The sequence below is a fragment of the Oryzias melastigma genome, linkage group LG10, assembly GCF_002922805.2.
Source record: "Oryzias melastigma strain HK-1 linkage group LG10, ASM292280v2, whole genome shotgun sequence".
Classification (NCBI taxonomy): Eukaryota; Metazoa; Chordata; class Actinopteri; order Beloniformes; family Adrianichthyidae; genus Oryzias; species Oryzias melastigma.
Window position 1 is genome coordinate 5901515 of NC_050521.1, and position 12252 is coordinate 5913766.

General features: G+C 37.3%; 1 protein-coding gene across 6 annotated transcripts in view; it reads right to left on the minus strand.

The window, feature by feature from the left end:
• diaph2 (diaphanous-related formin 2) overlaps nucleotides 1-12252 on the minus strand; it is a 406507-nt gene that overhangs the window by 117186 nt on the left and 277069 nt on the right. For all 6 annotated transcript variants that reach the window (XM_024283228.2, XM_036214087.1, XM_036214089.1 and 3 more), the window contains one exon: nucleotides 10707-10831. In XM_024283228.2, the coding sequence (XP_024138996.1) occupies nucleotides 10707-10831 (125 nt within the window). The remainder of the gene's footprint in view (nucleotides 1-10706; nucleotides 10832-12252) is intronic.

Here is a 12252-nt window from a genome sequence, read left to right on the forward strand (position 1 = left end):
CATTTTGTTGCTGTTTCTTTAGTCATAGGATTGTTATATTAGGTAAGTTGTTGATGCTTGCATAACATGTCTAGTATTGTGTTTGAGTGTGTTTAAAGACACACTGATGAAAATGACATATTTTGATGTTTTTACATGTTCAATACGCATTTCTCTCATGATGGAGACCATATAAAGAAAAAATTAGTTAAGAATTTAATTTCTGATTATTAATTAATACAAATCGTGGTCAGTCAGGAACAGAAACAAAATGTGCTGGCCACAAGCTCCCTGCTCCACTCCATTCTGATGCATCCACTAGTAAACAAATAGATCCAGGTATGTCTTCATTTTCCTTGTCCAAGCTGGTATTTGGCTCAAAACTGCACAGCTGGATGGCTCAAATAATGCTTGCCATTTTTGTTGAATTGGTAGTGTTAGGTTGAGGTTTTGAGGGGCTGTAAGCTAGCGGGGGAGAGTGTAAACAAAGGGATGATGGGAAGTGGGCATGCTTACTTCTTGCCAATGGTCCCTCCCACAACTCAAAAGTGAATTTCTAATTAGCTCCTGATACTCTGCAGAAACTATGTCCAAGAAAGCTGCAGTTTTTTTTTTTTTTTGGACTAAAAACTGCATAATCATAATTAAAAACCACTGGTAATACTTTTATAATAGATTAAAGGATGATCAAAGGATGAAGGTCATAACAGCACAGTCCTAACCAGTTTAACGTCAATGATTACATCCTATTCAGTGTGTCTGATAAACTGCTTGCCATTTTTTTAAGATAAAGCCAACAAAAGGCACTGAATGTGGTGGATGAGACACCGGTTAGATAATGCACATAAGTTTAACCTCTCGTGTAACCTAATGAACCTCATGCAACAGCTAATGAGTCATGTGATTATAGGCAGAATCTCAAGTGCTTACAAGCTCTGGCGTGTTGGCTATTTACATAATGCTAACGAAGTGTAGGGGCCCTCAACTTTGCTCTCCCTACAGCGTCTGCTTGACGTAAACGGCCATTAAAATACTTCTCTTCATGCTGTCCACAGCAAGGTGGTTAGGGAACGCTATTGAATCATGCAGGATTTACAAATCTCTCAAGTACAATAGTGAGGAATGAAGTGTACTTGCTTGGGACAAACCCCTTTTGCAGTTTGAATAGCAATTGTCAAACTTCAACATTTCTTTTTATCAAGCAATTAGGGGCAATGTGGGGTTAGCCATCTTTCTCTGACAAAATGATAAATGATAAGTTGCACACCTAACATTCAAATGTGGCCCATTTGTCTGTTGTAAATGTGGCTGCCTGACTGCTGTAACAGATGGGAGAGCCTATAGTGGCTTTAAAAGCAGCAGCTTTAAGGATATAGACCGCTGAGTGGATTGGAGCATAATTAATAAAATAATATAAGGACTGACCTTAACCTAATGAAAACGTTTTTCAATAAATACTGATTGATGATTATCCAACCTCCCCCAACCCCCTTTTAATCGACGTATTCAGCAAACGGACCTTTCATAAAACAAGTGCTGTGATTTCTACAGAAATTGCTATTTCATAGAATATTTTTTTATAAAATTCCTTTTTGGGAAACCACAGGGCTAAAACACATACATGAATCATAAATCATTAAGTTGTCTGCATAACAGTACAGAAGAAAGCCTATATTCCATCTAAGGTACTGATCAAAATTGGTCATATTCTAAATAAATCCATATTTTATTTGCTAAACTAAAAAGGTTTCATTACATGAGCATTTTCTATTGCCAGTGACCAGAAAGACTTCCTCCAGACCCCTATGACCTGACCTTTTGAAACCAAAAGTTAAGACATACACCTACAGAAACAATTTCGAGACATGTTTGTGCAATAAAAACAAAGTTTATCTATTTATATATTACCGACAAGATGTCAAGTTCCCTCAAATGTGGCAGGGCCTTAAAAATACTATAAAAATGTTCTTCCACAATAATATGAAACATGCAGCATATATCTGAAGTTGTTGCAGTGTGTGTTTTTCATTAAAGCAGTCTCCCTTTAACCATCATTCATTGTGAATTCAAAGAGTGAAAACAGTGAAATCTCTGTTGCTCCTATTTAATTGCAGAGTAACTCCAGTCACGTTCCCTCCCCACTTGAATTTGACAGAATGATTTGCCAACAATGGGCACACTGTTCACCTGAGTCAGAGGGTTTTCATTTAAACATCAAATGAAAGTGAAATCATGAGCCATGACGCCACAGACTGGGAATGGCTAAGCAGAGAAGCGTGGCTGGTGTCTACTGCAGGATTAGAGCCCAGCAACAAGTGCTCTGGGGGGGCTTTGCATCAGACCCAGGAGCCCATGACAAATGAGGGCAGCTGGGCCTCTGTCTATTACCCTGCACTAAGCCTGGGCCTTTTGGGAAAGTAATGAGGTGCAGATTGGAACCTCTGCCACTGGGACCCTACCCTGACTTTCAGCAGAGCAGAAATAATCAGCAGAGACCTGGGTCAATAGTGGAAAAGCTTTACAGCTGCTAAACTACACAAGGAAACACCAAGATAAAGCAGATTAACTGATAAATAAAGCATGCTAAATATAAAGGCAATACGTGCTACCTTCAAGACATTCTATTTTCTACAGACATTAATGGATTTTCATGCAAGCCACGACAATCAGGCATAATTAAAACCATGCACTTTGGGGCCAACAGTTTTGACATCTAGTTGAATTCTTGAAAACTTAAATATATATATATATATATATGCTTTTTTTAAAGAAAATTCCATTTTAAACTTCTCATTTAAGATTTCAATCACCAGAAAAGTTTCTATGTATTGAAGACTGAGAGGGGGGATGGAAATGTCTTACAGCGTAGGGTTAAACTTACACGTGTAGTCATAGGATTTTAAAACAAAGGTGACAAAACTAGTCAGATTTATATCTAAGGGTCAGACTTCTGAATCCCTACTGGACATAGAAGATCCCAGAGGGTGCACTACGTGACTGGTGGGTCACGGAGGGCTTATCAGTCAAGTCCAACTGTTGTTCAACCAGAAGCAAAAGAATCTAGAGTACATCCTGGATGAACCTGCTCTGCCCCTGTGCCAGGCCTCTAGAGAATTCTGTCCTTGCAGTCTGCAAGCTCACTCTACTGGTTAACAGAACTCCCACATGGGGCCAAGTGTCACAGCCTAACAAGATATTGACCGGCAAACTTCTAGGACAATCTCTCACATGACCCGGGGGCACAGAAATGGACTGTCTGGCAGCAAGATGTTAGGAAATGGAGGACAATTGCAACTTAGTTCTCCTGACAAAAGCAGTAAACTAAAATATTTGAGAAATGAACTTAGTGCTGATCTGTCTCTCATGTGGATTCAATTTAGCTCCAAGGAAAGCTGGGAGTGGTTTAATAATATTTAAGTAAGATTCCAGTCAACATAACATCAATGTGGTAACATAAAATGTAATCGTATTTTTTGGTTTTGCTAGAAACTAGCATCATTTCACAAAAAAACTGTATTTTTGTCAGGGTAGTAGGTTAAAAAAAAAAAAAAAGTAGTCAACTGAACTTTGTTTATAGATTATGAGTCAGCTTGTTCCTTTTTTGTGTGTGTATTTTTTTCTTATTATATTTACATTTTTTTCTGCTTGTTCTGCAGCTTGATTGGCTGTTGACTCTGTCAGTCTCCTTTGTGCCGTGTCTCTTGCACAGAATGTGTCCAGTTTGACAAATGTATATACATTTTTGATGGTGATCAGATCTTCATCTTCATTCTATAATACCAGACTTATTGTTCTATGAAGGTTTGAACATTAAGAGTTTAAACAGGAGAAAAAAAAGTGTATCAAGTGTGTAGTGAGGGGTTTTACAGCCTTGAAACATCTGTAGTCCTACTTCGCGGATTCCCCCAATCATGGGTTATTTTTTTAGGACGTAACTCTCAAGATAATCAAGAGAACACTGTTTTTAAAATTTATTTTTTTCTTCAAAATTTTCCTTTTTGAATTGACATTAATTGTCTCTTAAGCTGTTACTTAAGTATTTTAAAATTTAATCTGTATTAAATTTAAAATTATATATACATATACATATATATATATAAATTATGTTTTGCTTACTGGATAAACAGTTTAAAGTGCATCATAGCATTGAAGAAAACACACTTGGTTGAAGTTGGTGCTATAGTGGTGGGAGTTTGAAGCTTGCAGGAAGATGGCAATTGAGATAGAAAACATTCATGGATCAAGGGGCAGTAAGTGTCTGCGTATCACAGCTTAAAGAAATGAATGCATAAATGAATAACTTGGGAGGCTTCTTCACTAGCTTCACTAAGGGTCTTTTTATTTGACCTGCAGTGCTTGGTGCTGACACAAAAGATTGCTAGCACTGTACACAAACATCCCCTGAAGCCAGCGGTCTACACTCTAGCTGTTTGACAAGGGCCATCTATAAACACTCTGCTGTGAACTTCTTTCTTTGAAGAGCAAGCTAAATCAGGGTGAAGAATCTGGAACAACAAAAAGGTAGTACCTGTGTAAATGTCTCTGCCAATTTCTAAGCCACGAAGGGGGCATTAAAACATGTCCCCGGAGCAGGTAAAAATAAGTGTGACCTAACCCTGTGTGGGAGGGAGGAAAGCTGGTGCTCAAAACTGACAGTGTGGGGAAAGTTGGGTGAAACCAAAAGAAATGAGGCTCATTACAAAACTCAGTAGTTTGCAAAGTAAATGAGTAAAATATGAAGCGTTGCTTAAAAACTTGAGTTTATGGTTAGGAATTCTTAAGGAATGTCTTAATATGTCAAAGAAAATGTTACGTTACTCCTATTGACTGAGTGACCCCTCCCTCCCTGATGTTTCAAACAAAAAGTCTCAAAATGCCAAAATCCTACAGATTTCTACTGAGAAATAAACAACTATAAGTTAGTCATTCGCCAGAATTAGATTCTTGCTCTGCTACCTTTTTGACATGTTCTTGATAGTTCTAATCTTTTTTTCACAATAATTTTACTGTAGCACACAATTTTTAGGTTACAAACTGACCAATCAGATCGCTCAATAAGGTCTCATATTGATCAATCAAAGTATTTGATTCACAGATTCTACGAGGCCACCTTCAGTGGAAGGGGTGTGGTCTTCTAACAAGCTCACTCCAGAGTGGAGAGAGTGGTTGCCATAAAAATGTAGACTCAGACTCTTCTTCTTTTCCTTTCGGCTTTTCCCTTCAGCGAATCAGTTTCCTCCATCTAAGCCTGTCTTCGGCACCCTCCACTCTAACACCAGCCACCTTCATGTCTTCATTCACTGCATCCACTGACATGGAATAACTAACGCCTACTGAAGGTTTCTGGTTCCAACAGAGCAACAGTCATATCGCAGAAAAATGCCGACTGAATCGATTTTATTTTGTTAGAACCAGAAGTAACAAATTTTCTATGGGTGACATCACACTCGCTCTGTCCACTTCTCCTAAATAGTCAGGGGTTAATCCTAAAAAAACATAATTTGTGCTAAAACTGTTTTTGCACTAAAACAATACTTGTCATGAAGTTGAGTCTACCACAGTATGATTGGAGAAGTATTGAAGTATTGCATGACTAAGCTTCAGTCTGCTCCACAACTTAACCTCATTCAGCTGTTACAGTACCCTAAAGAGCTATGCATAAATGAACACGTACAAATTTAATGAACTAAAACAGCAACATAAAGAAGACTTTTCTTTGCAAGAATATTTCCACACGAAATTCCATCTTGAGATTTTTCATTTTTCTATTTTCTGATTTTACATTTCATACTAAGGTTAGGTTTTTATTGTAACAGTATGCTTCATAATTTAATGCTAATCTGGTTTAGTTATCAAATGTGTCTTAATGTTCTTTATGCATCTGTTTATTATAAAGGTTTAAACCTCTACATTTTGTTTTCTAGGACGTTTGCTTCATTTATCCAGTTGTGTATGCTCACCTAAACCTTGTTGTGGATCACACAAACAAAAGTGGGTCTTTAGTCTTTGGGAAATTCATTTTCATGCAGTTCTCTTCAGTGTAATGCTTTACTAACTGTCCAGTGGACCAAACAGCTGAGGCAAACTAAAGGGAGTAAATGAGCTTGTTCACATGTAGACCAAATATTCTATCACTATTTGATTGTTCAAGTTATCAAATTCTTCAAGTAACATGTTATGTCGACAGAATTCAATCTCCTTTGTTTGATCATGGCAGTCATCCAATAACAAATATCAGACTGGAACATGCAGACTTTTTCACTACTTACAGCTTGATGTTTTTATATATCTTTGAGATGTTTTATCTAATACACTCAAGCTGAATATGTGTTGTGAGTATTGTTGCCAAATGTGATGTAATGTTCTGTCTGTGAGGCACAGCTTTGGATGTCAGCGACACATGATATGTCATTGCGTTAACATGTGTGGTGTTACTGTTGCCATGAGCTGTTTGCTGATGGAAGATGTTGACTTGCGTTCAGAATAATTATGCCAAGCGTTTTAATGAAGACTTGTATTTCCTTTGTAACTTTTTACCTTTTCAAGTTCAGCGCTGGCAAAGATGAACTGTGTGTATAAATATTTGTTTTAAAAAAGGCCCAAAATACAGAAAAAAAAGCTAAATTGTGAATTTTGTCAGAGAGATCAGTGGGGTGAGGAGTTAGATGAATTCATTTTAAGGGATGATAGTCGAGGAACGAGAACGATTAGCTGGTTTCCTTCTATGTTTCTTTGTGGTAAGAGATTGTTACCACAAAATAATTACCAAGAACATTGCATTGGCAAAACTCTAGCTTGAAGCAGAGAAAAAAACAAATTTTAGAAAGATAAAAATGATATTATTATACAAACAACTTCAAACAAACACTAAAAACACAAACTGTACTGAATAATGAGCACTGGATGTAAAGGCAATTTCTATTGAATAATATCAGTAATAATATTCATATCTTCATTCCCTTTCCTACTGCTAATGCATATGGTCAGCAATAATTTATAAGTAAGTATATTTTATTATAAAAATGTTTTTGTCACAGCATGATACTCTGCTGTGTTTTCAGTTTTTTGCCTTACTTTTATTTTGTGTTTTTATTTTCTTATTTATACTATTTTTATTATTATACTTTATACTATTTAAACTATTTAATCTTCTTTTGTTTTAATATACTATTAATACTATTTTATCTTGTTTTGTTTTAAACTTTTAGATGTTGTTTTTAATTTTTCAAACTTTTAATGTACAGTACCTTGTTTGACACTGGTCAAATTGAGGTGCCACATAAATACATTTGAGTTGAAAAAATACAGATCAAAATGGCACCAGTAACTTGTGGTTTGTTTGGAAAATTAGAAAAACAAACAAATAAAAACCACAATGAAATGTACATTTACTGGAAAGGGAATTTACAAATCAGCACATAGACAGTGGACAGTGCACCTTTTCTATTTATTTACTGTATTTTTTACACTATAGGCCACATCGGACTATAAATTGCACAATCAATGAATGATCTTTTTATAACTTATGTAATATACAGCATGCACCCAACTATAAGGTGGATTAAGCAGGAAAAAAAAGAGTCAGAAATGTGTCCGTCAGTCACCTTAAAGTGTGGCTTTTAGTGTAGAAAATATAGTAAATAAAGATTTTTTAAATACTTTTTCATGTTATTGAAAATGTACTTCATTTATAAAGTGATTAAAGCAGAAAATGTATTGGGATAACTTTTTTTCTAATTTTTTGAAACCTCTATACAATGTTCTCGGGTATTCATACTGGACTGAAGTCACTCATTGCCACTGCTGGGAGAATCTTCATCAGGAAGCACAAAATTCCACAGACTAAGAAAATTTGAAGGTTTAAAGCTGCACTGAAGTGTCATGCATGGTGATGTCTAAAAAAGAATTGGTTAAAAACAACAGTTCATCTTCAGTCAGATGTTAGTCTGTGAATATCAGTATAGTCAAAGTGGTTCATAACAATTCTTACAAATAGATCAAAGTAAATTAAACTTTTTACTTGGTTGCAGATCATAACAGACAAACTCTTAAGAATGATGCAGTTTTTACTATATTTAGTATTAAATTAAAATATTCAAAGATAATGAACTATAATAAAACTAGAATAACCTTTAGCAAAGCAGCAACATACTGCTTCATTCTGAATCAGTATGAGAATTAGGGGGGGGAAACGACATGCTCCCAGTAAGGCATCAAGTAAAATAAAAGGTTAAGCAGAATATCTCAATTTTTGGTTGGGTCATTAACCTAATACAATGACACAGCTCAGAGAGGGGTCCTTATCAAGCCACCTCACTACATCAGTATTCCAGCATGCAGAGTCCCACTCTGTTCCATTTCATCATTTCCTGCAGCACTTCTATAATTCTGTCTGTAAGTGAGCATACAAGTGTGTGTGTGTGGGGGGGGGGTGTTTTCGTGTGTGTGAGGGAGGCACAGTTAGTGATTGTGAAAGTGATAGCAAATAGCCTCTTTGGTGAAATAAGGCTCTCTGGGGGCCTGTGCCTCAACTCTACAGCCTTTGTGGGCCCCCATTATTTGTGACAGATAGAGCCCACTAAACTGATGGGCCAACCCCCCATTCAGTCATTTGCATATATTACAGTAATGGAAGGAGAAAAGATGGCTAAATAAAGTCAAATGAAGCAATTCTGTAAAGTCTTTCCTCCGTTTGTCATTAAAGGTTTTCATCTAAAACACATGCGTAGAGCTACAATTAGATAATAACAAATGTGTTAACATTATTTGTATTAACAAGTTAAAAAAATAGATGCTAAATGGCAAATAAAAGTGGATCTTAGGAAAATATTGTTTGAATTGCAGTAAAGGAAGTGACTGAAACTAAAGAAATGTGACAAGACTCATTCATGTACAGTATAGTTGAACTTCAAGTTATGATTCTTCCCTCTATTTCTATGAAATGCAACCCCCACCACCACACACTTTCATGTAAAGACTGACTCATTCATCACAGGAAACGACAGTCAAGACAACAGAGCTCCATTTAACTTTTTCAGGGTTGCTCAAGCATCAAATGCATGACTTTTAGCTGTGCTTGTTCTCCCATCTGTCATGCTTCAAAGAGCCAACATTGTTTCTCCCTCCTTTAATCCCAGGATAAGGTTTAAGAAAGGTAGAGTTGCCTTAACTCTCCTATCTTGCGTGTAGCAATGAAACTGTCAACCCAAAAATACAGCACCATATTTGACGCTGTCATTGTTTCAACACTCGGAAGCCAAACACCAAAGCTCACTGCAAACGTTTGTAGCAGAAAGCCAAGTAAACCAAGCAGTTTGTGCTTTTCTTTTCTTCCAATCTCTGTGTTTACTCCATATGAATGTAAATCTGTTTCATTGTGATGCTCACGAAAAGCTAAACATCTGATGTCTTTGGAGGTTTAAAGTGGTGGAAAAATGTTTTGAGTGACAAATTTTATACAAGTGGGCTAAGGGGAAAATACACTTTCATAGATAGACACACTTATATATCAGTAATGTCCAAAAGTTTTGCCAAAGAGTCCTCAAATTTGTATTCATTCAATGGTAAGGACTTTTTCACATAATTTGTATGTATCCAAAAATTGAAATGGGCATAAAATAGGCATCGCCATCCCCAAATATTCAACAGTAGTTAGCCTTCTTTGGAAGACTGCATATTTATGTGGATCACTCTTTTCTTTATATTTCCTAATCAATCAATGATTTAAATGATTCATTGAAATTGAACCACCAACCCTCAAATTATTGCATAATCCAGACTGACAATAAAAAATAGGTGACAACATGAGCCATTAGAAATCTACTGAAGTTAGTGGGCATCCATCCAGTCATTAACACTTCATTGTATAGGACAGGAAAGGAGGAGTTTGGGTGTTTCGGGTCACTGCCACAGTCTTCTAGAGAGGACTAACTCACAGCAAAAGTGTGCAGGACAGCATCTACATTTCTTCATTTCCTTTTGCCCTCTAGTTCTTCAAAGAGCCAGAGAATCAATCCCTACTTTGGGGAGACTTACTTTGCTTTGTCAGTTAAATCCAAACATAATTTTCGAAGAACTGAAAAAAAATGACAGAGCATTTCTTTTAGCGCTTTTCTCAAATTCCATATGAACCCTAGGGTGTTGACGGTTAACCCAATTCTCAACACCAATGCCACTTATAGAGTCAGAGTTGACCTCCCTCCAAGATTACATTAAAGAAACAGGAAGGGACATGACTAATTCAATTTTGGAGCAGAGATCCTGGGTTTAAGTGAAGCCCTCTGTTATCAAAACAGGAGAAGTGCCAGGAGAAAAGATGGCTACTTGTGTGACCGGTCAGGAGATAAAATCAGGGCTAGGCGATAAAATGGTGTGAGGGGCTGGAGCCCCTATTAGAGTCCCCCAAGGGGACAGTCAGCCATGGCACAATGCAGTAAAAAATAGCCAAGAGCGTGATTTTGCTCTTGGGACACAGGCAGGAGTGAAGAGGGAGATCTGATCAACATTTCACAGCAAGGCAGCAAGATCCATTCCCCGAGTTCCCCAGGGTGCCACCTATTGTACCATGTGACTGCAACTGCTTACCACTGCCACTCGAAACACAAACAGCATACATGTTTGCCATTGCAATTGACAAAATAGAATAAAGCTTTAACGCATTAGTGTGGCAAAACTAATAAAGCAAAAGCCTGTGCAAGCTGTGGACATGACTGGAGCAAAAAGGATATGGACATCTTTTCCACAAACTTATCTTGCTCGTCATCTGTTTTTGGGAAGTTTTCAATGTCGCTCTCCAGTCTCTGGATGTGGCGTTCCATGGAGGTCAAACTTCCCTTCAAGATCTCAGCAGACACTGCAGGAAAAAAACACATTAAGAGTTAACCCTTTAATAAACATGCACCTCTTCAAAGTATTTGTTCTAGTTATATATACATACACGAACACTCAACGTGTGTGCATCCTGAAAAGCAGGCATATGTAAGCACAGTTTTTCAGTAATTGTGTGTGTGCTCATTAATCAGTCTGTAATCACTGTTTGCAGAGTTGCTGTGGAATCCACAGTATTCAAATCAGGCCTTTCAAGTACAAACTTCAAACACCATGCAACGTCTTACGGGATCAGACGGGACAGAGTGCCATGTTTAGGTTGCTTCAAAGAGGTTTAGATTCATCAATGCACATAACCAGATGCATGCCACTTAACGTCATTCAGAGAACTGCACATTGACTCTCAAAGGAAACAATGCAGACAATAAAACATATGCACAATTTCACAATCGTGCTTTCTAAGCAACCCTATTAGAAAAAATAAAAGTATTTTACAGAGACTTCTTGATATTTTTCTCTTAACAAAGTTGGTTAAAAACATTAAAATCTATAAGTCATCATTTTAGACAGATATATTAGATTCTTTTTTTTTGGCCAAAAAATATTTTTTTCAAAATATTTTATTTCGGTTTCAAATAATATTGGTCCCGATTTAGCTCCATATCTTTGGGGCTAAAGAAAAAAAGATTGGATGTTACTACAGCACTTCAACAGACAGCCCTTATCTACCAGTAATGCCTGGTTCACACTGGATGCAGAAGCGGCACGGAACGGAGCCCGCTTCCATTTGGCACCCTTGATGTGGTTCACACAAGGTACAGAGAGCCGTGGTCCTCCGCGGAAGGCTCGTGGCATGCAGCGGATCGTTTCGGCGTCTGGTCTATTTTGTGTGCGACCCGCGAGCGATCCGCATCAATTGTGGCAGGAAGTAACATCAAGACACATGAGAAAATCCAGTTTATTTTCAAAATATATCCAATTTTTCACAATAAAACACCGTGATTGACAAATGCAATCATGTTTTTGTATCTAAACACTCTGTAGAGATGAAAATAAGCATACATTCACAACAGAAACACTAAAAAGAGACACACCCTCACAGATCAACATAGTGGGTCCACTTTGGAGCAGGGCGTAGGGCAGGGTTTTGGGTGTGAAAAAACAAAACCAGTGTGAACCAGGCGTAAGGGTAGTTGTGACTGCGGCATAAAAATATAAAGTTTGGGTAATTGATCCAAATCAAGTCTTACAGTGAATCAGATGTCATCATAATGTCTATGACCAACCAAGTCATGCATCTAAGACCAATCTGAGTGTTTCCATTAGGGTCTGAACGGCAAAAAGTCCTGGACAGGCAATTCAAGACAAAGTCATCAACAAAGTGGTTTCTGTCAGCAGGTCAAGACTTGGGAACTTTAAATATAGTTCTGTCTTCCTTTATACTGG